Here is a 27,519-nt window from a genome sequence, read left to right on the forward strand (position 1 = left end):
GCCCCAAACACTCCTTTCAGGTGAAGCAGCGATTTACTTGTACTTTCAATTTAGTATATTGCAATCGCTGCTCACATTGCGGTCTCCTCTACATTGGGGAGACCAAATGCAAATTGGGTGATCTCTTTGCTGATCACCTCCGCTCAGACGGAAAGCATGACCCCAAGCTTCCGGTTGCTTACCATTTCAACACTCTCCCCTGCTCCCATGTCAACATTTCTGTTTTTGGCCTGCTCCAGCATGCCAGTGAACATCAACACAAGCTCAAGGAGCAGCACCTACAGCCTAGAGGACTTAACATAGAGTTCAATAACTTCAGAGCACAACTGGCCATTTTGTAATGTTATTTTTTAACCATGTGCCTGCTTCTCTTGTAGTCAAAGCTGCTCGTTATTCCACTATTAACAGTCTCTCTGGCCTAATGCTTGGTCTTTCACAAGCATTAACACCCGCTTTGCTTTTCTCCCAGGACAGCTTTGTTATTTAATCTCTTCTGCCCTCTCAAACCCTCTCTTCTCTCCCCCACCCCTTCACTTGCTTAAAACCTAATTCTTTTCTAACCTTTGCTAGTTCTGATGAATAGTCAAAGACCTAAAACATTGACTTTGCTTCTCTCGCCACAGATGCTGCCAGACCTGTTGAGTATTTCCCGCACTTTTTGTTTTTGTTCCAAATAACCACCCGCTTGGTCCTGTCCTTGGCAGCACAAATTACCTGCAAGGCCACTGGTTTTGTCCTTTCACAGAAAACCACCGAATTATGGAATGTAATCACAAAGGCTTTGCATGGGATTCCAGAATCTTTGCCATAAAAAGCATATTTGACAATCATTCTGCTATATGTTTTGCTCATGGTTTTAGTGATACTTCAAACATCATCCAAGCAAGTCTGTCATCTGCATCTTTATTACATCATAGCTGCATTTAACTCTTACATATATTAAGAACTTTGAATAACAGCACATTTTCACTGTAAAAAGACTTACATCACACTAAAATAGAATTCATTACAACTTGGGACATAGGGTCAGCATCTACAAAGACTATCTGGGCATAACCATGAAGTGATTATGCTCAATTTACACAGGACAGGTCACAGATCACCAACTGGCCAACAGCAGAAAGCTTTTTCTTTTAAATTTAATTCTGTTTAATACTTACACATTGTAAACAGCACAGAAATAAATACAGTACTGAAGGTTAAGTTTCATTCCCAAACAAGACACCAAAACATTTATCAGTAGACATCTGCATTTCAGGTTTTGGTTTGAACATTTCCACAATTTATTTTCCAAAAATTGCTATTTAAATGGAGAATTTCTACAGCCTAAAAACAGAATTCCAGAAAGGTTATAAAAATGTACTGTTCCAATCCTTTCCAGCGGACTTTGCTAGCATGTTAATACTGTGAACCACCTACAGCCAGTGTCACATACCATGCCCATGAAGTGATTCGACAAAACTAATTTACTCAGTCTACAGCATTTAGAAAATGTTGGATCTCAGATTCTTTAAACACATGGGCTTTGGAACAAGGATACAAATGAGAAGACACCCAGCAACTTCAGTAGTCTTGAGCTTCCCAGCAAGATCTTTAACCAATACTGGATTCTGATCTCTCTCCAGAGCAGTAAATCCACTAGGTCCTTACTAGTGTTGGAAATCCATGGCTGTGGGGAGAAGGCTGGGGTGGTGTGATAAGATTCTACAGTTTAACAGCATTATGTTATAAAATGTTTGGCTCCAGATAGAACTACATACTAGATCTATTTAGACACCAACTGTGTAGTGCCAGCAGGCTGATCAGATAATGCTCCATAATTGAGTAATGAATGATTACTGTTCTTAGTCAGGCAAAACTGACAGAGTTAAGGTGCACTTTATTCCTCAAACTTGCGTTTCAAAAATAGCCTATTATACAATAACTGACAAGCTTGCTAGAATATTAGAATCATAGGATAGTACAGCACAGAAGGAAGTCATTTGGCACATCAAGTCTGCACTGGTTCTTTTGAGTAGCAATCAAGTTAATGCACTCGCCTGCTCTTTCCCCATATAATTCACTGGCAGCCAGTTAGCTTTATGAATAACGTACAAAATAATTCATCCCCGTTTCTTTTGAACACCGTTTCCTTTCCACTTCAGATGCCAAATTTCAATTGCTTTGTTGATACCCATGATGTCACAAGGATATTACCGTTGCCTAGTTCTGAGGCTTCTTGGGTAGTCACGACCTCACCCAAATGTAACACTAGCCATTCTTGGGTATGGAAACAATAGGAAAATGGCAGCTTTCACACATTGTACATAAGAATTGCTGAAATGCAGAGGCACCTTGCTGTAGTATTCAGGTTAAGTCTATGTAGTTAGTTCAGTTATAAGTAAGCACAATTTGCCAAAGAAATACTTGCTTCCATCAGTAATTTCCCTTTCCAGTTATACTTTCATCCAGTCAACAGCCACAGGTTGGAGGAGAAACACCAACTCCGACTTGTTGGACTGAGAGGCCTGTTTCCATGGTATAATTTCTATGGAGAATGTTGCATTCTCAAATAATTGCTTAGCTGAAAAAAATTATGCTGGTCTCAGGTGGTAAGGCCTTTAGTCCAAGCTAGGAGTGAATCGGCTAATTGCAAATTTTTCTCCTTCTAGAATTTATCCAATTCCCTTTTGAAGGCTACTTATGAATCTCAATCCACCGCATCAGGCTGTGCATTCCAAATCCTAACCACTCATGTTTTAAAAAAAGCTTTTCCTCATGTCACCTCAAATTCTTCTGCCAATCACCTTAAATGTGTTTTAACCCTTCAGCCATTGGAAACCGTTTCTCTTAATTTACTCTATCCAGGCCCTTCATAATTCAAATCTCCTCAGCCTTTTCTGCTCTAAGGAGAACATTCTTGTAACACTGCTCTTAAAACACCTTTGACGGTCATCTAAATTAAGCAATGAACTACTTTTACATCACATCAGCTCCCCAATCCACAGGGAGCCTGAAATAAAATGAGATTCTGATCAGCCGACTGTACCTCTCCTATCCACAGGGGCTTTAAGTGTATGTGGCTAGTAAATATAAGCATCTCTTCTAGAATTGAAATTTGTACAGAATTTAATTTTTTCAACCAACATCTATGATTCCACTGAAGTGCAGGACTAGGGAGAGATAAAAAGAGCAGAAAACAAGGGTCATGTGCGCAAAGCATTTGGCACAGTTGTCAGAGGGACAAAATAAACTAACTAACTATAACAACTTGTGCAGCACAAGCACAAGATTAACGAGATGAAAAGCTAATTTAGATGTCAAATGCAATGCTTTGGTTTATATTGTACATTAAAAGAAATCATCCAGGAGAAAGCTCCAAAATTTGTGCACAATTACATTATGCTTGAAATTTTTTTAAAATCAAGGTAGCATAGGGAACCATAATTTAAGAGGCAAAAATGGAGGGCTCAATATCATTTTGGTGAGATTAGTGTAAAAAGCTGATAGCGACTTTAGTATTTCGGTTACATAAAACTCAAACTCTTGACCATCATTGAACATAAAATGTTACCGAAAGAAAATTCAACCTGTAAAAATCAAATGGAGTTCAGCCTGTGGTCCCTGTACTGTTGATACAAGACTTTCAAGTTAAAGGATACCCAAATGTAATCGAACCCACTTGTATGCAACTGTGCACAAATCCCTGTTATAAGGTTTCCCCAACTCCTGATTCCTACACAGTAATTTTATTTTTGGCTTCCTTACACAGAACCAACCCAACATAATGCAAATTCCAGGGCTCCAAAGCAATGATAGTAGGTGGGTTTTTATAACTCCCTCAGTGCCATTCAGCCCATACAATGCAATTTAACTATATAATGCTCAATTTTTTTCAGGGGCCTGGTTGGGGAGGGGGGGTGGGGGGGAGGGAAGGGGTGCACGAAGGAAGCCAGGAGGGAGATGAAAGAGCTCTGCATAGTAATAAATGAAAATATCTTCAAAAAATCTAGCGATTTTCAATATTAAAAACCAGAAAAACCAAGAATGCGGATGTCTATATATTTTTTAATTTAAGACATGTAAGAGAATTTTCTTTGCAAGGAACATGCAAAATGCTAAGTGTCTTTAGACTGAAAATTCATTTCTTCCGAGTTGAATGGTCAAGTTAGTGCTTCATTTGTTGGTTGCTATTCACAGTGCCGACCAAATCGTTATTCCTGTTTCTAATTCCAATTGTCCCGGCGATGAGGATCACTGCAAAATACAACAAAGAAAAATCAGTACTGAAGATTATTTTCGGGTAGGCAAGAGTAGATTTTCATTAACACATTAACTCGTAAGCTGATTGTTACCGCTAAACTGTTACTGCCACACTCTCCTGGCCGGCTTCCCACTTTGCACCCTCCATAAACATGAGCCTATCCAAAACTCTGCCACCTGTATCCCAACTCTCACCAAGTCCTATTCATCCATCACCCTTGTGTTTCTTGGCCTACATTGATTCCTGGTCTGGCAATGACTTGATTTTAAAATTCTCATCCTTGCTTTCAAATTCCTCCATGGCCTCTCCCCTCCCTATCGCTAATCTTATCCAGCCCCAAATCCTTCGAGATCTCTACTTCTCTAATTCTAGCCTCTTGTGCATTCCCAATTTTTAATCACTCCACACTGGTGGCCATCCGTCAAGTACTGCTTCTTAAAACCTACCTACCTCTTAGGCCAAGCTTTTGGTCATTTGCCTCAATATTTCATGAGGTTCATTCTTAAATTTTGTTGATAATACTCAAAGTGCCTTGAGACATTTTACTACACATTAAAGGCACTTTATCACCAAACCAGAAAATAGTATAGCACAGAAGGAGGACATTCATCCCACTGAGTCTGTACCTGTCCTTTCAAAGAGCAATCCAGTTAGCTCCACTCTCCCGCTCTTTCCTCGTATCACCAACTTTTTCTCCAAGTATTTATCCAATTTCCTTTTTTGAAGGCTACTACTGAATCTGTATCCAAAACCCTATCAGGCAGCACATTCCAAATCTTAACCATTTGTTGCGAAAAAAGGTTTTTCCTCATGCTGCTTTTGATTCTTTTGCTAATCACCTTAAATCTGTGCCCTCTAGATATTGACCCTTCAGCCACAGGAAACAGTTTCTCTATTTACTCTCAGCTATAAATGATTTTAAACACATCAAATGTCCTCTTAGCTTTCTCTGCTTCAGGGACAACAACCTCATCTTTGCTAGTCTATCCTATGTAACTAACAGCTCAACCCCAGAACCATTCCAGTAAATCCTCTCCAAAGCCTTCACTTTCTTCCTAAAAAGTGTGGTGCCCAGAATTGGACATAACACTTTTGTTTAATTCATTCATGGGATGTGGGCGTCACTGGCTATGCCAGCATTTATTGCTCATCTCTAATTGCCCTTGAGAAGGGGTGGTGAGCTGCCTTCTTGAACAACTGCAGTCCATATGAGGTAGGTACACCCACAGTGCTGTTAGGAAGTTCCAGGATTTTGATCCAGCGACAGTGAAGGAACAGTAATATAGTTCCAAGTCAGGATGCTGTGTGACTTGGACAGGAACTTGCAGCTGGGGCCAAACTAATGTTTTATATAGGTTTAGCATAACTTCCTTTCTTAAAAAAATGTGTCCATGGAACGTGGATGTTGCTGGGAAAAAAAAACTCAACATTTATTACCCATCCTAAACTGCCCTTGGTGGTGAGCTGCCTTTTTGAACCATTACAGTCTGTGTGAAGGTACACCCACAGTGCTGTTAGGGAGTGAGTTCCAGAATTTTGACCCAGCAACGATGCAGGAATAGCAATATATTTTCTAGTCAGGGTGGTGTGCAACTTGGAGGGGAGCTTGCAGGTAGTGTTCCAAAGTGCCAGCTGCCCTTATCCTTCTGGACAGTAGAAGTTCTGCGTGTGGGAGGTGCTGTCAAAGAAACTCTGGTGAGTTGCTGCAGAGCATCTTGTAGATGGTGCACACTGCTGCCACAGTGCACTGGTGGTGGAGATTGTGCACGTTTAAGATGGTGGATGAGGTGCCAATCAAGTGATCTATGTCCTGGATGGTGTTGAGCTTCCTTGAGCGTTACTGGAGCTGTACTTATCTAAGCAAGTGGAGAATAGTTCATCAGACCTGACTTGCACCATGTAGATGGTGGTAGCTTCGGGCAGTCAGGAGGTGAGTCAATCACTGAATACCCAGCTTCTGATCTGCTCTTATAGCCACAGAATTTATGTGGCTGCTCCAGTTAAGTTTCTGGTCAATGGTGAACACCAGGATGTTGATGACAAGAGATTCAGCAATCGTAATGTCGTTGCATGTCAAATGGACGTGGCTAGATTCTCTCTTGTTGGAGATTGTCATTTCCAATTCCCACGGACTTCAATTTTACGAAGTCTCCTTGAGGCCACACTTGGTCAAATGCTGTCACTCTCACCTCACCCATTCAGCTCTTTTGTCTATGTTTGGACCAAAGCTGTAATAAAGGTCTGGAGCCAAGTGACTTGGCAGAACCCAAATTGAGTGTTGGTTAGCAGGTTATTGGTGAGTTAGTATTGCTTGATAGCACTGTCAATGACACCTTCCATTACTTTTCTGATGCCAAACTGATGGGATTTTAACTAACCGGACAGGCTTTGTCCTGCTTTTGTGGACAGGACATATTTGGGCAAATTTCCACATTGTTGGATAGATACCAGTGTTGCAACTGTACTGGAACAGCTTGGCTAGAAGTGCAACTAGTTCTGAAACACAAGTCTTCAGCACTGCAGTCGGGGTGTTGTTGGGGGTCCATAGCCTTTGCTCAATCCAGTGAGTTCAGCCGTTTCTGAATGTCACATAGAACGAGTAGAGCTGTCTGAAGACTACTATGTGAGATGCTGGGGACCTCAGGAAGAGACCAGGATTGATCACCCACTCAGCACTTCTTGCTGAAGATGGTTGCAAATGCTTCGCCTTGTATTTAGCACTTACGTGCTGGGCTCCATCAATCAAGGATGGAGATGTTCATGGAGTCTCTTCCTCCTCTTGCTTGTTGTTTCATTGTCCACCACACTCATGCCTAGATGCAACTGGACAGAAGTGCTTCAACCTGATCCAATGGTTGTGGGATCACTCAACTTTGTCTATAGCATGCTGCTTCCCTAGCTTAGCATGCATGCAGTCCTGTGCTGTAGCTTCACCAGGCTGCCATCATATTTTTAGGTAGACCTGATGCTGCTCCTGGCATACTCTTTGCACACCTCTTCAAACCATATTTGGTCCCTGGCTTGATGGTAATGGTAGAGTGAGGTATATGCGAAGACATTAAGTTACAGAAGGACGAGATCAAGTAGGTTTTACCCTCATGTTGCTGCTGTTTGCAACTTCAAATGACCTTGTCACAATTTGGTCGAGAGAAACTGGATAGATTACAGGAGGGTGTATTTTTTCTATCTTAAATAGCAAAACTGAAGCAGCACATATGCGCTTCTGGCCTCAGCTTCATCAATCCTGTTGGTGCCAGTGCTGGACATTGGAATGCCAATGTATAGCTTGACCTCAGAGCTTCCTCTCCCTCACATCCATTCCACTACCAAAACCAATAGTTTCCATGGGATTTTATTTTGAATGGTGTGACTGGATCTCTTACATCCACCTGAGTGGGTCAATAAGGTCTCAGTTTAACATTGCACCAACGACAATGAAACACCCCCTGAATAGTGTATGGAAGTGTCAGCCTTGATTAGGTGCTCAAGGCCCTGGAATGGGGCTGCCCCATTGATATTAGAAAACAGACTGGTGACTGAACCTAAAATCCTTCTGTTCTGTACAGGTTAGTACCATACCAGCTGTTAACTACAGTATCATGCCACACTAGCCAGTTACTTTACCCAATAAGCCTTTGTGGAGTTGATTTGACATTTATGCTATGGTCATGTGTATATTGCATGTGTCACACTGTGCGTTCACCAACACCAGATGTCACTCAAATGAAGTACTTACATATACAATATTTCCACTTATAGGACCTCTCGTAATAAAACATTCCAAAGACAGGAGAGATTGTACACATTGCAAGAAAAGCCTGTGGGTTAGGGGAGGTGACAGAAGGCAAGGTTATACAGGTAGGTTTCTGAGGACATTTTGATGGTAGTGAGAGATGTGCCAAGTGGAGGGATTTAGGAAGAGAACTGCACAGTGCAGGGTCATAGTTAAAGCATCTGCCACCAATGGTGGATCAGAGGCCAATGGAAAAGAAACACAGAAGACCAGATATAAAGCCATGGGCTTGGAGAAGATTTCAAACGAGAAGCCATGTTAGATGCATTCAAAACAAAGAAAAATTTAACAGGATTTACTTTATTAATGATTTGTATTCCTAATAGTTTCCCATCTAGTGTACAACTTCAATCCCAACAAAACACATTTATTTAAATTCCCTCATAATACCTTCTTGTGCATCACATCACTATTATTTTATAGTAACTAAAGTTTCTCAGACTTGCAATTGGGGTAATTTCAGCCCTACTACTTTAACACTGTTAACATTGTTTACACTTCTAACCATAATAGATAGAGAAAAGTAATGGATTGTAGGACATAACTAGAGGGCTGCAACAGGCTAATCACGTATCTATAACGGACTACAAGTATCTATAAGCACTCGAGTCTCAGTCTTGCAGTTCAGAACATCGGATTCCCTCTGACGAGAGTTTTATTACAGATTTTGAGTACATTCTTTTCTCTCACTTTGTATATATACTTAACCCTGGTTGGAAAATCTACAGCTCCTCCACATTCATTCTTAAGAGATATTTAAGCAGGGAAAATACAAGTTTAAACAGATGAGATCATATTTGCATTTCATTAACACTGATTGGATACTGTGCACGTTTATTGGAACTGATAACCTGAAGTTAGAGACTTGTTCACCAGAGCTATGAAGCATCAGCCAAGCAGTTTTTGCCCCTCTCCTTTCTTTAGTGACTCATGCAAAAGTTGAGATAAATAAAGAAACCAACCTTCCTTCTTCTTTCAGGAGTGCCAGAAACTTGTTCACACGATGCTCAGGCCCCATCTGAAATAGAAATCAAGACTGATGTAATGCTATGGTCAGTGAATAAACAGAGCATTAGAGAAGCAGTCAGTCAATCTATAGAAAGGAAAAAGAAAGCCTATATTTATATAGCCCTTTTCACATCCCAAAGCTCTTCACAGCCAACTAGTATTTTTGAAGTGGTCATTGTTGTAAGCAAACAGCTGTTAATTTGCACACAGCAAGGTCCCACAAACAGCAATTAGATAAATAACCAGATAATCTGTTAGTGATGACAGTTGAAGGATAAATGTTGGTCAGGGCACTGAGCATTATCTTGTTTTTCTTTGAATAGCACCACGGAATCATTTACTTCAACCTGAAAAAAATGTTTAATGTCACATCCAAAAGACAGCACTCCTTGAATACTGCGTTAAGCATCAGCCTGGATTATGCACTCAAGTCTCTGGAGTGGGCTTGAACACAAGAAATAGGTGCAGGAGTAGACCAAATGGCCCATCAAGCCTGCTCTGTCATCCAATACGATCATGGCTGATTGTAGGCCTCAGCTCCACTTTCCTGCCCACTCGCCATATCCCTTGATTCCCTGACATGCCAAAAATCTATCTATCCCAGCCTTATATGTATTCAATGATGGAGCATCCACAACCCTCCAGGGTAGAGAAATCCAAAGATTCACAATCCTTTGAGTGAAGTAATTTCTCCTCATCTCAGTCCTAAATGATCGGCGCCTAATCCTGAGACTGTGCCCCCATGTTTTAGATTCCTTGACCAGCGGAAACAATCTCAGCATCTACCCTGTACAGCCCCTTCAGAATCTTGTAAATTTCAATGAGATTACCCCTCATTCTTTTGAACGCGAGAATAAAGGCCCAGTTTACTCAGCCTATCATAGGACAACCCCTCATCCCAGATTAAAAGCAAAATACTGCGGATGCTGAAAATGTGAAATAAAAGCAAGAAATGCTGGAAATACTCAGCAGCTCTGGCAGCATCTGTGGAGAGAGAAGCAGAGTTAACGTTTCAGATCAATGACCCTTCTTCATAACTGGCAAATATTAGAAATGTAAAAGGTTATAAGCAAGTAAAGCGGGAGTGGGGCAAGAGATAACAAAAGGAGAAGTGTAGATAGGACAAGGTCACAGAATAGCTAACCAGAAGGTCATGGAGCAAAGATATGTTAATGGTGTGTTGAAAGACAAAGCATTAATACAGAAAGGGTGTTAACGAACTGAAAATTGAACAGCCGCAAGTACAAACATGAAAAAAAAAGTGGGTAAGCAAACTGAACAATGAAATAAAATAAAACAAAATATATATTAAGAAAAAAAAACTAAAAATTGAAGTAAAATGGGGGGCCCCCCCATCATGCTCGGATGCACTACCTCCTTTCCCATAAAGTCCGCTTTCAAGCACTCTCCACAGCAACATACTTGTGCAATTCACTGTGCAACCTGACCTGACCCAATACATAACATAAGAAATAGGAACAGGAGTACACCATTCAGCCCCTCAAGCCTGCCCTGCCATTCAAGAAGATCATGGCTGATCTGTCCCAGGCCTCAACTCCTCTTTCGGGCCCGCTCCGCATAACTCTCGACTCCGAGATTTCAAAAATCTATCTACCTCCTCCTTAAATACATCTAGTGACTTAGCCTCCATAACTCTGAGGTAGAGAAGTCCAGAGATTCACCACCCTCAGAAGAAATTCCTTCACATCTCAGTTTTAAACGTGTGACCCCTTATTCTGTAACTATGTTCCCATGTTCAAGATTCCCCCACTAGTGGGAACATATTCTCAACATCTACCCTGTCAAGCCCCCTCAGAATCTTATATGTTTCAATAAGATCACCTGTCATTCTTCTAAACTCCAATGAATAAAGGCCTAACCTGTTTAGCCGTTCTTGATAAGACAACCCCTTCATCCCAGGAATCAGCCTAATGAACCTTTTCTGAATTGCCTCCAATGCTAGTATATCCTTCCTTAAATATAGGAACCAAAACTGTATGCAGTACTCCAGATGTGGCCTCATCAACACCCTGTACAGTTTTAACAAGACCTCCCTATTTTTAAACTCCAACCCACTAGCAATAAAGGCCAAAATTTTATTTGCCTTACTAATTAATTGCTGCACTTGCATGCTAACTTTTTGTGTTTCATGTACAAGAACACGCAGATCCTTCTGTACTGCAGTATTTTGTAGTCTTTCTCCATCTAAATAATAATCTGCCTTTTTATTCTTCCACCCAAAGTGGATGACCTCACACTTTCCCACATTGAACTCCATCTGCCAAGTTTTTGCCCACTCACTTGACCTATCAACATCCCTTTGCAGATTCTCTGTCCTCATCACAACATGCCTTCCCACCTAATTTTGCATCAGCAAACTTGGATACACTACACTCTGTCCTTTCCTCCAAGTCAATAATATAGATAGTAAATAGTTGAGGCCCCAGGACTGATCCTTGTGGCACCCCACTAGTTACGGCTTTCCAACCTGATAAAGACCCATTAATCCCCGCGCTTTGTATTTTGTGTGTTAGCCAGTCCTCAATCCATACCAACACATTACCCCCAATACCCTGAGCTCTTATTTTGTGCAATAACCTTTTATCTGGCACCTTATCGAACACCTTTGGAAAATCCAAATACATAACATCTACCGGTTCCTCTTTATCCTCTCTGCTTGTTATATCCTCAAAGAACTAACAAATTTGTGAAACATGATTTCCCTTTCATAAAACCATGTTGACTCTGATTGCATTATATTTTTCTAAATTTCCTGCTATTTCTTCCTTAATAATGGACTCTAGCATTTTCCCAATGACATATGTTAAGCTAACAGGTCTATAGTTTCCTGCTTTCTTTCTCCCTCCTTACTTGAATAGGGGTGCCACATTAGCAGTTTTCCAATCCGCTGGTAGCCTACTGGAATCCAATGAGTTTTGGTATATTACAATCAATGCCTCCACTATCTCTGCAGCCACTTCTTTTAAAACCCTTGGATGCAGGCCATCAGGTCCTGACGACTTGTCTGCCTTCAGTCCCATCAGTTTGTCAAGCACCTTTTCCCTCATGATAGAGATTGTACAAGTTCCTCCCTCCCATGTACACCTTGCTCATCTATTATTGTTGATGGCAAATATCGCAGAAATCATAAAAAATCAAAGTAATATGAAAGTTTTACACTCTGCCAATACGCATGTTCTCCCTCCAACCCTTCAAAGAGACCCATAGCATCCCTGTCCACATTCATCCCGAACCAATTTACCACCTTTCTCATTTGACCAAACTTCACTGAGGTTAAAGGAGTTAAAAGTGTTTTCCTGGTACAAATACATTTATAGCCTTCATCAATGCCTCAATGATTTTAACCAGCAGGTAACTAAGCCCAAGATAACATAGACCATATGAGGAAAAGTTGGAGAAATTGGGGTTCACCTTGAAAACATAACCGAGGAGACCTTGTAGAATGCTTTATACAAAGGTAACACCAAAGTATTATTTTAACCAATGCCTTCACTTATCTTAAAACAGGTAAAGACAACTGAAATAAAGGCAAAATATTGCAGATGCTGGAAATCTGAAATAAAAACTAAAAATGCTGGAAATACTCAGCAGGTCTGGCAGCATCTGTGGAGAGAGAAGCAGTTCTGATAAAAGGTCACAGATTTGAAACATCAACTCTGCTTCTCTCTCCACAGATGCTGCCAGACCAGTTGAGTATTTCCAGCGGGTTTGTTTTTTTTTTATTAAAGGCAACTTAAGATTGATATCAGAATGACTTCATTACACACAGAATAGTCACCACTTGGAATGGGTTTCCAAATGGGTACTGGAGATGAGAATGGTGAAATGTGATAGGTAGGGTGGAGAAAGCTATTCTTTTCATTCAGGATGGGTAAGCTATCAAATGACTTCACTCAACTGTATTTATCCCATGATTGTACAGACTAGGAAATTCTCTCAATTTAACCCAGTCTGCTGAATTAGCTGATCTCAGCCAGGATAGCTGTAAGGACTAGGGCCAAAGAGGGGCCAAGCCAAGTTCGCTCCCTGATTGCTATCCAGTGACACTTGCTGAAAGGCGCACCAGTGGAAATAGCGCAAGGAGGAGGAAACGGCTCAGCTACAAAGCCAAGTGATTAAATAGCCTGTTAAACCCTGTGGTCTATACTTTCACGTTACTGGGCAAAATAACAAGAGGGCAACTATTGTTAAAGGAACAGTGTCTCCATTAAGCAGCTGTCAACTACAAGCAAGAAAGGAAGGCAAGAATATAAGGGGAAAAAATGAAAATTTTGTACATGGGCGTCACCTGGTTCCAATGTCCTTTATCACTCTTCAACCTGCTAGTTATTAAAATGGCTAGTAATCCTGGCCCTAACAGCTATAAGTGTCAGAAACCCAACATGAAGATTATTTATAATTTTCATGTATGGACACAAGCCAATGTTTCGTCATCAGGAACAGAACACAAAGCATTTGCAGCCTAATATTCCTATAATGGCATAAAACCATCAATAACACGCTGATCGAGACTTGAACGCAGGCAGTTTTGATGTTGTGTTTGACAGCATGTTGCCTACTCAAGTATTTTTTCATGTTCAAGACTGCTGAACATAAGCACATGGCCTTCTAACTGTCATGAAGTCAGATTAGGAGGAAGAGATTAAAAACCAATGACACAAATATTTAAAAACATTAACATTTCAATCATTCTTCTCAACATATCGGACAGCATTATCCCCTTGTAATCATAAAGAAACTAGAAGGTAATTGTTTTTACTTACTGGGGAGCTTTGCTCAGCAAAATCAATATAGACACTATTGTAACAGCGTGAGAGTGTGTGCGTGAGAGTGAGTGTGTGTACGCGGCAGCAGTTACAAGAGATTAAAGTAAATGGAGAGAAATCTTTGATAAAGCAGCACTGGGGTAAACTTCTGCATCCCAGCATATGGTGAAACTGCACATCTTGACATTGCACGCCATCAGCCTGTGACTCCTGATCAGAAAACCAGGGACTAGGGTTGCAAAATTTGTGGAATCTACTTTTGGGTGAGTCAGAGGGGAAGAAACAGAAAATGTTACCCCTGGAAGATATCTGTTGGCATCAGACAACTGGCAAAGGTGTGTACGTACTTTTCCTATACAAATAACAGCTTAGCATTCATTTCAATCTGCTTTTGCATGGCAGCTTAAAAAGCAACCTTAAATGTTGATGCCCAAGTTGGACATCCACTCCATGGCCTCTGATGAGGCTCAGTGAACGCAAGTTATTCCAGCTGGGAAGGATCTGAGCAAGTAATGGTTCACCAGATGCTTCAAAGTTTGGATAGACTCTCCACAGTCACACATTGGGCTACCTTCAGTTTCCATTTCTGATGAGGTTTGCAATAACGTGTTAAATGGCATGGTGAAGCCAGGTGCTTCATCGGCAGGGTCCATGACCAGGTCTGTATGGCTTTAAAATTTTGAGAATTGTTTGCCAGATTGTGTACACACACTGCTTGCCCACATAGTTACACAGCAGGATTAATTTGGGGCACTGCAAATGAAGAATAAGCAAGACTAAGAGGTGTGTGACGAGACACAGCAACTATTTAATAGTGTGAAAGCCGAGATATTCATGTGCAATAAAACCAAAGCTTACAACAGCTGATATCCAAATAAGTCAGGTAATTCACTCAATCACTGACTTTAAGGTGACTCAATAAGTCAAAATCACTTTCAGGGTGACCGATATACCAAAAAAAAAAATCAGCCTTTTGGTCATTATAATCTGTGGTTCTGTCCATTTTCTGTCAAATGGAAAACTGATGGTCTTGCCTAAAATGACAACTTAGGTCTATATAATGCCTTTAACATAATAAAACACCCCAAGACACTTCACAGGAGCATTATAAAACAAATGACACCAAGCCACATGAGGAGATATTAGGTCAGATGATCAAAAGCTTAGTCAAAGCTGTAGGTTTCAAGGAATGACTTAAAAGAGAAGAGTGAGGTAGAGGGATGGAGAGGTGTCGGGAGTGAATTCCAGAACGTAGGGCCTGGGCAACTGAAGCCAGGATTAAAAATCGGGGGGTGCTCAAGAAATCAAAATCAGATGAGTGCAGATATTTTGCAGGGTGTGGGGCTGGAGGAGATTAGAGATATGGAGGGGGGGGGGGGGGGCGGGCGAGGCCTTGGAGGGATTTGAAAACAACTGATAATTTTTTAAAAGAAGATGTTGCTTGACCGGGAGCCCGTGTAGATCAGCGAGGCCAGTGGTGATGGGCGAACAGGACTTGGCACGAGTTAAGTCAAGGGCAGCAGAGTTTTGGATGACTTCATGTTTAGGGAGCAGAATTTAGGAGACCAGCCAGGAGTGCATTGGAATAGCTAAGTCTAGAGGTAACAAAGGTATGAATGAGGGTTTCAGCTGATGAGCTGAGACAGCAGCAAAGTTGGGGAATGTTAGGGAGGTGGAAATAGGTAGTCTTAATGGTGCCGTGAATGTGTGGTTGGAAGCTCATCCAGTGGTCAAATATGACACCAAGGTTGCGAACAGACTGGTTTAGTCTCCGACTATTGCCAGGGAGAGGGACGGAGTCAGTAGCTAGGGAAAGGAGTTTGGAGTGGGGACCGAGAACAATGGCTTCAGTCTTCCCAATATTTAATTGGGGTAAATTTCTGCTGATCCAGTCCTGGATGTTGGATAAGCTATCTGAATTTACTAACAGTGGAGGACTGAAGAGGGGTGGTGGTTTGGTAGAACTGGGTGTCCGTGTTTGTGAAAACTAACGCTGTGCTTTTGAATGATGTCGCCTAGGGGCGGCATATAGATGAGAAATATATAAAACACCACTATTCCCTATAATTAGGACCACTGGATTATGACAATGGCATTAAAAAAATTGGGGATCCTTAAACCAGTGTTTGGCAGTTACAGTTCACAAATGTCTGTATTTCTGTGAAAACCACAAACCATGGCTTTGCTCCTAAAACATACCCTAACTATACACACAAAGCTCTTTTTATAATTAAAAAGATTTTATGAACACACCCAACAAGCACAACTTTTTCTTGATTTAAACAAAATAAACACACACTTAAAGGCACTTTAACACAATTAACATACCCGGATGCACCTCAGTACAACATATTTTCCTTAAATGTTTTTAAAACAATCTTCAATGATCTCTGTTCAAACAAGAAATTGTGCTTCAGTGGACTTGGAGCTGGAGATTTGCATGGTACCTGGAAATGTTCCACAACCTCTGAATAATCTGTAATTATTAAACTCTAAACATATACTAACACTTATTTTCATGAAATTACAGTAGATTTCTGTTGTTTACAACTGGTAGATCTTGTAGACTCTTGCAATCATTACATAAAGGGTTTGCCACAAAGTACTCTGCTGTGAACTATGTACAATCTCTTACTTACAAGGACAAAATCAAATGTGGTTTGTAGAAATTGTAATTTGATTGTAATTAAAATTGGAATTAATGATTTATGCCACTGGCATCATTTAACATTGTGGTTTAGCTTGCATCTTTTTTCTAAAATATGTATTGAGAGAGAGGGGCAAACAGTGCCAGATCTGCTAATGGGACAGCTTGGAGTTACCCATATATCCAATTACAAAAGGGAACGACCAGAAGGTTGTGTGCGAACTCGTGTCGTAGCACTCAGGTTGACGGTAGCACTCAGGTTGACGGTAGCTCCCAACAGAAATACTTCCTCATTGGTGAATAACTGAGCCATGCAGATTAATCTATCTCTGGTCTGACTGCTAGCCCAAGTTACACAAGCTGCTCTCAGCTGGACAACTGGAACCTGCACCCTGGCTTAAGCAGAGAAAAATTAGCCAGGGTTCCTTCCCACTCTTGATCTCATTCTAATGACCATCACTTAAAATTGTACCTGTGGAGGTCTGCCAAGGACAGAATTGGGCTCGGCAGTAAAGTTACCCACAGTCGCACAGAACAGCCTGCCCACACTCAAAATGGTAATCATGAAGAATAGCCAATGGGATGAAGCACCATACAGTGCCCATGGAACTGCATCCCAGTGAAAATCTGATGCTTGAGGGGCAGAGGAAATAGAACCATACCAAGTGGCACTGAACATGAGATTCTACAGGTGATTAGGGGTGTATGAAGTGGAAGACTGGTGTGCAAAAAGTACATACAATACGTTTTCAAGTTTCAACTGCAATGAACTAGGCAACCGGTTGTCCATTTGGGTGCAGGCAATTTTATTCCTGAATCTCAATTCAGATTGAACCAGAGTTCTGAAATATAAGTTTGTGGGAAGGTACCAGTTGGAAGAGGTTTCCCTTCTCCCTTCTTCTCGAGTCCCAAATGGGACAGTCTGCAACTGGAGCACAAGTGACTGATTGACTGATTCTTCCTGCAAGTGTTCTTTGGATTGTTAGAGGTGGTCAAGATCACAAAAAAATTGAATTATTCCATCTTGGTTAAGCATGCTCAACTCTTTACTGGCACAAATTACATTTAGTATTGAAGAATGCCTCCAGTCCCTTGAACTTGGAGTGGTTAAATTGGTTTGGTTTAGCAAAGGCTCCAGATTAGCTGAGCCAATTTATGGTCAGAAAGCAAGACACATCTGACTGGTCTTTGGGTTTTGGTCTCTAAAGCAATGAGCTAAAATTCTGCTGTCTTGAATCCTGCATTGCCCAAGGTAATGTACCAGTTTGAAGGGAGCTGCCAAAGCTATTCAACATGTGTTCATGACAAGTATAAAAGCATATCTTCAAAATTTGGAATTCTTAGTGCAGAATTCTCCCCTCTTCCCAATTTGTCCTTTTTTCACCTCTTCCCCTGAAAAAGCCAACTCTAGCATGGATAATTTTGAAGCCAGCAGCCACCCTCCAACTGTCCTCTCACAAGGGCTTTCCGAATCCCAGAGTGTGCTGACCAACAGCGAACTACTTAATTAGTTTTGCTTAGGGAGGGCAAAACCAAGTCTAGTCTGCCCATCATCCTGTATCCATTACAGATAAAAATATAACTGCAAATCCTTAAGAGTGGAAATAAACAGAATGGTTGAAATAGAGTAGACCTAAACATCTTGTGTGAAGATAAAAGACAAGTTAACATTGGGGTGCGTCTCCTTCACATGAAAAGGAATGCAGCCACAACATCAACTGGTCTTCACTCTTTACATATGCCAGTTGGCAGGCTGTGAATTTACAGCATCGTGTGTGTGTAATATCCCTGGGTAGTGGACTGGAGTGGGATTGGTGGCTGATATCCCCTCTTCCCCCTTTTCCTAGCGAAGGAACCCTGAGCAAAGCTCTACCCCTTCCATGGGAGTAGCTCAGCGAAGACCAGCAAATGAACTCAGGACATAGATTCCTGATCTGTACAACTCTGCCATAGAGGCAGCACAATACCTCAAACTCTGGGAGAGCTGGCCATTGATTTCTTACTGCAGAGCACCCATGTGATATTTCTTCACATAAATCATTCTTAAGCCTGTCTGAGTTGAACTATTACTGCTGAATTAGGGATAGTTTGCTCTTAGGGCTACCAAGATGCTTTAAAAAGTAGTACTTTAAAAAAACAATTAGGAACAAGATCCTGTTTAGAGTATACGAGGAACTAAGGAACAAAACTAAAACTGCAGGACCTTAAGGGTTATAATATCTGGATTACTACTCCAGCTACATGCAAATTGGTGGCTAAAGGAGTGGTGTGGGAAACAGGGGTTTCATTTCATGGGACACCTGATACCAGTACAGGGACAGGAAAGGACTGTAACATTGGGACAGGTTTCATCTGAACTGGGCTGGGATCAGCTCCTGGTGGAATGGATAAATAGGGCAGTCACAAGGACTTTAAACTAGTAAACGGTGGGGGAGGGCTTGGGTGAAAAAGGTAGCACAAGTATTAGCTTGAAAACAAAAAGGAATAGAGTAGGGCAATAGTAGGAAATCGTGCTTTAGGCAGTACAGGCAAAGGGAAAACTAAAAGATGCAAAGTAATTAATTCTGGAGAGAGAAATAAGAAAGATGTGAGTAAAACATTAAAGCAAAAGAACCATGTTAAGGTATGAGGCGGGGTGAGAGAGAAAGAGAGGGAGGGAGGTGTGAGAGAGAAAGGGAGGGAGGGGAGAGCAAGGAAGGGAGGGGAGAGAAAGAGATCAAGATCACGCCTGACAGATGGACATCTATCCGGAATACTCTGCATTGCTACATCAAGTGTGCGGGCAGACATTGACTACTTGTGCAAGCAGAAACAACGCAGGTACCTCTAAATCAGTGTTCAACATAATGACGAGAAAGTAAGTTAATAAATTAGTCTTAAAGCTTGTTCACACATTGTGTTGTTTTGATTAACAGTAAGATAAATTTCTAATGCCTTTATCTTCCCGAAATTTGTGCACCGGCCCCCTATGCAGGACGAAAATTATAATTTGGCCCTGCACGCGAAAAGGTTGGACACCACTAGGAAAATGGTAGAGATGGAGGAGTAGACTTAATGAAAAGGATGAAATTATGTCAACGATACGAGAGATATAATGAGAAGTAAGCAAACAGTGACTACTTTATGAGCAGAATTAAGAAATAGAAAAGGATGCGAGACTGCAGTGGGGGTTGTGTATAGGCCAACAGGTAGTAACTGCGAACTGGTATATTGTACAATTGCAGAGATTAGACAAGCATGTAGTAAAGGCAGAGTGGTTTTAGTAGGGGATTTTAACTTTCATAAAGTTTGGGATAAGCAGACTTATCCTGGACACACACAAGGAGTTCATTACCTTTCTGGCAATTTTTCTGCAACCATATGTCCTAGAACCAACCAAGGGGCATGCCATGTTAGATATAGTACTGAGGCAGATTTAGTTAACAGCCTAACATTTATATAATAGTGATTATAGTATGAGTGTGTTCAATGTAGTGTTTGAAAGGGAGAAACAGCTACACAGGTTCCAGATTTAAGTAAGGCTGACTTTAATGTGATGAGACAGAGACTCTACAGCAAATTGGACAAATCTGCTAATGCGTAAAGTGACAGATGATCAGTGGAAGCCATTCAAAAGAGCATGAGAGATACAGAAATAGTTAATACCCCTAAGGGGCAAGAGTTCTACTTGCCAACCACATCCACAGATGACTAAAGAGTTAAGAGACAACACAATCTAAAAGAACAAGCATACAAAAAATAGCAGAGATCCCAATTAATGGGAAAGATACAAGTAACAGCGACACATGATACAGATAGTAAAAGCAACAAAAAGGAGTATGAAAAGAAACTTGCAAGGGATATCAAAAGCACAAAAATATTTTACAATTACAATAGGAAAAAGAGGGTGGTCAGGAGCAATGTAGAACTCTTGAAAGCAGATAACAGTGACAGTGACAATGAAAATAAGGAAATAGCAGACATGTTGAATAATTACTGTCAGTATTTACAGGAGAGGAAGAGGTCAGCATGCCGGACATCCCAAGGAAACTAATATTGAAAGAAAGAGAGACTGACCAAAATTAAGGTAATCAAAGCAACAGCAACCAAGAAAATAAGGTCACTGAAGACTGACAAATATCTAGGACCAGATGGTTTCCATCCCAACGTTTTAAAAGGTAGTGAGAACATTGCAGATGCGCTTGCTATAATTCCAAAGTTCTCTCAATTCGGGAACTGCTCCTTTAAATTGGAAAATTGAGGGTGCCACTCCGCTATTTAAGATAGATGAGAGGGGAAACCAGGGAATTATAGACTAGTTAGCCTAACATCTGTTGTTGGGAAATGACTAGAGTTTATAATTAAGGATAGAGTGACTGAACGCCAATCCTAAGGTATGGTCCCCAGAACTGTTCACTCCAGGTGAGAACTAACCAGGGCTTTGTGTACTTGTGATATGACTTCTACCCCCTTGTTTTCTAGTCCTCTAGATATAAAGGCCAGCATTCCATGCAACATTTTGATTATTTTCTGTACTTGTTCATGACATTTCAAGCTACCTGGACCTCAAGTCTCTTGGAACCTGCACTGTTCCCAGCTTTTCAGCATTTAGAAAATACTCTTGTCTATCCTTTTTACCTTGAAAGATGACCTCATATTTGCCTACATTGAAATCCATTTGCCACAGTTCTGCCCACTCACTTAATCTATCAATACCTCTTCGTAATTTTATGCTTCCATCTCAACTGCTTACGATGGCACTTATCTTTATGTCATCGGCAAACTTGGCTGTGTGTCTTTCTCTTCCATCATGTTAGTCATTAATAAAATATGGTGAATAGTTGAAGCCCCAACACAGATCCTTGTGGGACAGATACCTAGACTCCAAGGGTTAAATTACAAGTAGACTATATAAGCTAGCATTGCATTCCCTGGAGTTTAGAAGGTGAAGGGGCGATTTGATCGAAGCTTTCAAGATATTGATAACAGATAAGAACGAAAGCAACAATTTCCACTGGTTGAGGAGACTAGGACTAGGGGGCATAATATAAAAATTAGAGCCAGACCTTTCAGGAGTGAAATTAGGAAACACTTCTATACACAAAACATGGCACACGTTTGGAACTCTTCCAGAAATGCAACTGATGCTAGATCAATTGTTAGTTAAATCGGAGATTGATAGATTTTTGTTAACCAGAGGTATTAAGGGATATGGGGCAAAGGTGGGTGTATGGAGTTAGGTCGCAGATCAGCCACAATCTCATTGAATGGCGGAACAGATTTGAGGGGACAAATGGCTTACTCCTGTTTCTAAGTTCCCAGAAAATAGTTAATGTGAAACTCCAGAGACAAAAATTCAGTTTGAAGTTTTTAAGAGGGAGTTGTGGTTATTATAGTCTACCACAGTGATTAAAAAAAACCAAAAAGAAACAATATTTGAAATTTCCTTGCAAAGTATTAGTTCAGTTTTTAGGGCTACAGTATTATTTTGTTTCTTTTAGTAGTGGGTAGTGACTTTTTACCTTAAATTTAGAACTATTACAAGACTGTTACTTATCTTTTAAGTGAATTTAATGATTTAAAACTTAAAACAAAGTCTAATCCATTATTTGCTCCTTGATGAGAACTTTTTTTTATATTAAGTAGCAAGATAATTTCAGCAGCTGAAAGCAATTAACAGGGCTATTTCCTCATCAAGGACATGTGAATGAAAGTTTACCTGGGATCCCCAGGCTAAGAAAGGTATGGGGCATCAAATCTTTCCACACAAGAATGATCTAAGATACTAGACTCAAAATGCAAGCAAGAATGGTTAGAAAGCATAACTATTTTAAGGTGCTGTGCTCTTCTTAGCTAGATGAGCACATTGGAATTTACAAGGTTCCCTAGCCAAATCAATAATTATGAGAGAATATGACTGAAGACTCTGTTCACTTAATTAGATTTGGGGGACCTGCAGAGTGCAATGGGTTAGACTTGTGCCTTTCACCTAGCACCAGGGTTCAAATGCAGTGTATCATAGAATGAAAGTCTTCTATGTGTGAAGGTTGTTAAATAGGTGCGAATAGTCTCAAATTCAGGAAGGAACAGTCAGCTGAACCAAACTCACAGTTCTGATGAAAGGTCACTGACCTGAAATGTTAACTCTGCTTCTCTCTTCACCGGGGCTGCCAGACCTGCTGAGTATTTCCAGCACTTTGTTTTTACTTCAGATTTCTAGCTTCTGCAGTATTTTGATTTTATCTCAGCATTGAGTGCGAATTATAATTACACCCTGACACAGGCAGCTTCCATTATAAATGTTGAACTAGGAATTTATAATCATGAAAGTAATGCAAGAGTGTGACATTTTTAATGAAAAGCATCAAAAACAAAACAGAAAATACTAGAAATACTCAGCAGGTTTGGCAGCATCTATGGAGCAAGAAACACAGTTAACATTTCAGATCGATGACCTTTCATCAATTTTGTATTACAAACCTTACTTACCTTTGTCAACAGGAACAGCATGTAGATGCAAGATTTTTAATACAGTAGGATACAAAGCTTTTGAATCTTCCACACTTAAAGTTCCCTTTCTTTATGTAAAATAAAGGAAAGGCAAATCACTTCATACTGGATTTTCTGACCTGGAGCTAGGAATTTCTCACTTGCTAATGTGCAAAGACCCCCAACAAACAATTAACCTTCAATTCAGGATTGTCCAACACTTGGCCCACAAACAAAATCCAACCTGGGAAGTCCTTTCACCCATCCCTTGCTTCTTATCTTGAACGCGCAAAGCTGATTTTAACTATAGTTCAGATGCAGCCCTTTAAAGTACCTGGCATCTGAAGGACTAGAAAAGATTGTTGCCTGATTGGTTGAAACTGGTCATGGGGCATCCTTTTTGCACCAAACAGGAAGTGGTCATTGGGCCTCTCGAGCCTGCTCCCATCAGATAGATCATGACTGATCTGTATTTCAACTCCAGTTACCTGTCTTAGCTCCATATCTCTGGACAACCTTACATAATAAAAAAAAAATCAGGATTGAAAGCTCAATTGTCCCAGCACCCACTGTCGTTTAGGGAGGGGTTCCAGATTTCTATTAACTCTTCGTTTAAAAAGTGCTTCCTGATTTTACAACTTACTGGCCAAGTCCTAATTTTATTATATCCCCTTGTTGTGGATTTCCACACCAGAGAAAACAGTTTATCTGTTTTTTTTTTCATGGGATGTGGGCGCCTCTGGCAAGACCAGCATTTGTTGCCCATCCCCAAATGTCCTCGAGGAGGTGATGGCGAACTGCCTGCTTGATCTGCTGCAGGTACGCCCAGTGCTATTAGGGAGTCCCAGAATTTTGATCCAGCGACACTGAAGGAATGGCGATGTATTTTCAAGTCAGGATGGTTGTGACTTGGAGGAGAACTTGCAGATGGTGATGTTCCCACTGCCCTTGTTTTTCTAGGTGGAAGAGGTCGCCAGTTTGGAAGCTGCTGTCGAAGGATATGGTAAACACTGCTGCCACTGTGCATCAGTGGTGGAGAAAGTGAATGTTTAAGGTAGTGGATGGGATGCCGATCAAGGGGGCTGCTTTGTCCTGGATGGAGTCGAGCTTCTCGAGTGGTGTTGCCACACTCATCCAGGCACGTGGAGAGTATTTCATCAAACTCCTGACTTTTCCCTTGTAGATGGTGGACAGGCTTTGGTGAGTCAGGAGGCGAGTTACTCGCAGTAGAATTCCCTGCCTCTGACCTGCTCTTGTAGCCACAGTATTTATGTGGTTGCTCCGTTTCAGTTTCTGGTGAATTATCACCCCTCGGAGTTCCATACTTGAGAGAATACACGCCAAGCTGAGTTTGTGTTTGGAATGTCTGTGTATGAGAATCTTCCATTGCATGTACTGGAGTCTCAATTGGGTGACTTCTGCAGGGCCTGACTCTGCATGTGCGGGTATCTTGTATTTTCTGCATGAAGGCCTGGAGCTTTGTGTTTGATTTTGTTTGGGGTGGGGGTTGGTTCTTGATTCTTGCGTGGGCAATGTCACTTTTTCACGTATGGGCTGTCTCATTTAGTCAATGGGAGAAATGTTTGTGGAAAAATGAATGGTCTCAATTAAGCCTGGAACGAAACAGCCCAGGTGCTTAACGAGCTGCAGCAATTACAATCATCAGTTTTACACATTCAAGATAAGCAAGGACTGGATGAAAGCCGGAATCATACGCTCATTTGCCTATGTATTATCTTACCTTTTTCAAAGCGGAAGATACGCAGAAAGATGGCTCACAGCCACGTAGGTTCATAGGGCTTTGTAGCGTTAGGGTGGACACATTATTGGTTCAACCACCGTTTAGAAAGGCCACTTACTTATTTGGTGGGGTGGAGGGTGAAAGAAGCTCTGGGATAGCAGAGAAATGTGTGTTTGATTTACAGGGTTATTACAGACTGCAGTGGCTGAGGGAGAACGATGGAAGTGGAGGGGCAACATGATAGAGGTTTACAAAGTTATGAGTGGCATGGACAGAGTGGATAGTCAGAAGCTTTTTCCCCAGGGTGGAAGAGTCAGTTACTAGGGGACATAGGTTTAAGGTACGAGGGGCAAAGTTTAGAGGGGATATGCGAGGCAAGTTCTTTACACAGAGGGTGGTGAGTGCCTGGAACTTGCTGCTGGGGGAGGTGGTGGAAGCAGGTACGATAGAGATGTTTAAGAAGCATCTTGACAAATACATGAATAGGATGGGAATAGAGGGATATGGTCCCCAGAAGTGCAGAAGGTTTTTAGTTTAGACAGGCATCAAGATCAGCGCAGGCTTGGAGGGCCAAATGGCCTGTTCCTGTGCTGTAATGTTCTTTGTTCTTTGAGAAATGAGAAAGTGGCTCAGGGCTTGGCAGTCACTAGGAGATTTGGGGAGGTCCAGTGTGTGGCAGAACCAAAGGGGGGCATAGGTTCTTAATATCTGGTAGCAGAGGGGAAGGAAGTAGATATCAAGGTTAAGGTCTGTCAACACTAGAGACTGAATTCCACATGTGGCAGCACCTGGTAGCATGGTCTTGTGGTCTGGTACCAACAAGGGGAAAGGCTCAGGAGACAGTGGCCCCAATCACCTCTCTCCTAAAGTTTGGACTCTGCTGGAAGCAGTGACTCTACTGTATTTGCTGACTTTATACCAACATAGAGCCTGCAAATACTACACCTGGTCACACTTAGAACCAGCTTCAAACCAGAACCACAACAATGTCGCCTTATGCAAGAATGAAAGTATGTCCGAGTGAGAGATTTCTCCTGCCGCACATACACACAATATGCATTAATCTAGTGCCTCTGACATAGTAAAACATCCTAAGGTGCATTACCTATCTGCCTGTATGGACTACATTCCATTCTCCCAGTTTCTGTCTCCAACACATCTGTTCTGATGATACAACCTTCCACAACCGCACTTCTGATAGGTCTTCCTTTTTCCTCAACTGAGGATTTCCCCCCCACTGTGGTTGACAGGGCCTTCAACCAAATCTGACCCATTTCCCGCACTTCTGCCTTCACCCCTTCCCCTCCCTCCCAGAACCGCAACAGGGTTCCCCTTGTCCTTACTTTTGACCCCACCAGCCTCCACATCCTCTGCCATCTCCAGCATGATGCCACCACCAAACATATCTTCCCCTCCCCTCAGCATTCTGAAGGGATTGCTCCCGCCACGATAGAGCATGGGTACCCGACCTAAACCAGACCAGACGAGGGTCGGGCCTGGTCGGACACAGTGCTGCCTTTTGTTCGAGGGAAAAGCTTCCAGATTTGAACAGCCAGGACGTCAAGGCAAGAAGCATGCATCCAGACTCCACACTAGTCTGCAGTGAGCGATTCCATCCAAGGTAGAGCACAACCTCTTTAATATAATCAACTTCATTCCGGTGGTCGGGTTGGGTGAAGGGGGGAAAAAAAAAAATCAAAGGATTCCGGCTGGGTAGTGCTCGCGTCGGATGTGGTTCTGTCGGGCTCGGGTCAGGTTTCAATTGCAGACCCGAGCAGGCCTTTACTCCACAACACCCTGGTCCACTCCATCACCCCCAACCCATGGCACCTTCCCATGCAACCGCAGGTGGTGTAATACCTGCCCTTTTACCTCCTCTCCTCACCATCCAAGGCCCCAAACACTCCTTCCATGTGAAGCAGCGATTTACTTGTACTACTTTCAATTTAGCATACTGTATTTGCTGCTCACAATGCGGTCGCCCCTACATTGGGGAGACCAAATGCAGATTGGGTGACTGCTTTGCGGAACCCCTCCATTCAGTCCGCAAGTTTTCTGTTGCTTGCTATTTCAATTCACCACCCTGCTCTCACGCCCATATTTCTGTCCTTGGCCTGCTGCTGTGTTCCAGTGAATCACAATGCAAGCTCGAGGAACAGCACCTCATCTTCCAATTAGGCACTCTACAGCCTTCTGGACTCAATATGGAGTTCAACCATTTCAGAGCACGATTGCCTTTTTTTAAGCTTTTATTTTTTAACCATGTGCCTGTCTTAAACTTGTTTTTCAAGTTTTTGCTTTTGACAAAACTGTTTATTATTCTGCCATTAACACACTCTGGACTAATGCTTTGTCTTTTACTACAACTATTAACACTCCCTTCGCTTTTGTTCAGTGACATCTCTGACATTGCATCTCTCCTGCCCTCTGCCCTATCACACCCCTTCCCTTTTGTTGTTCTCCACACCGCACCCCCCAACCCCACCCTTTTCACTTGCTCAAAGCGTATTACATTTCTAGCCTTTGTAAGTTCTGATGAACTGTCACAGACCTGAAATGTTAACTCTGTTTCCCTCTCCACAGATGCTGCCAGACCCGAGTATTTCCAGCACTTTGTTTTTGTCCCAAGGTGCTTCACAGGAGTGTTAACAAGATTTGACACTGAGCCACATAATGAGATATTTAGAAGAGAGGACCAAAAGGTTGGTCAAAGATGTAGGTTTTAAAGAGTGTCTTAAAGGAGGAGAGGCAGAGAGCTTTAGGGAGGGAATTCCAAAGGCTTAGGTCCTAGACAGCTGATGGCACAGCCACCAGTAGTGGAGCAATGAAAAC

General features: G+C 41.7%; 1 protein-coding gene across 1 annotated transcript in view; it reads right to left on the reverse strand.

The window, feature by feature from the left end:
* Positions 1-889: 889 nt before the first annotated feature.
* The window catches only part of LOC137348053 (vesicle-fusing ATPase), a 315,973-nt gene continuing 289,343 nt past the window's right edge, over positions 890-27,519 (reverse strand). The window contains exons 20-21 of the mRNA XM_068013170.1: positions 8,999-9,054; positions 890-4,236 (exon numbers count right to left, since the gene is read on the reverse strand). Of these exons, the coding sequence (XP_067869271.1) occupies positions 4,206-4,236; positions 8,999-9,054 (87 nt within the window). The 3' untranslated portion in view covers positions 890-4,205. The remainder of the gene's footprint in view (positions 4,237-8,998; positions 9,055-27,519) is intronic.

The sequence above is a fragment of the Heterodontus francisci genome, chromosome 33 (assembly GCF_036365525.1).
Source record: "Heterodontus francisci isolate sHetFra1 chromosome 33, sHetFra1.hap1, whole genome shotgun sequence".
Classification (NCBI taxonomy): Eukaryota; Metazoa; Chordata; class Chondrichthyes; order Heterodontiformes; family Heterodontidae; genus Heterodontus; species Heterodontus francisci.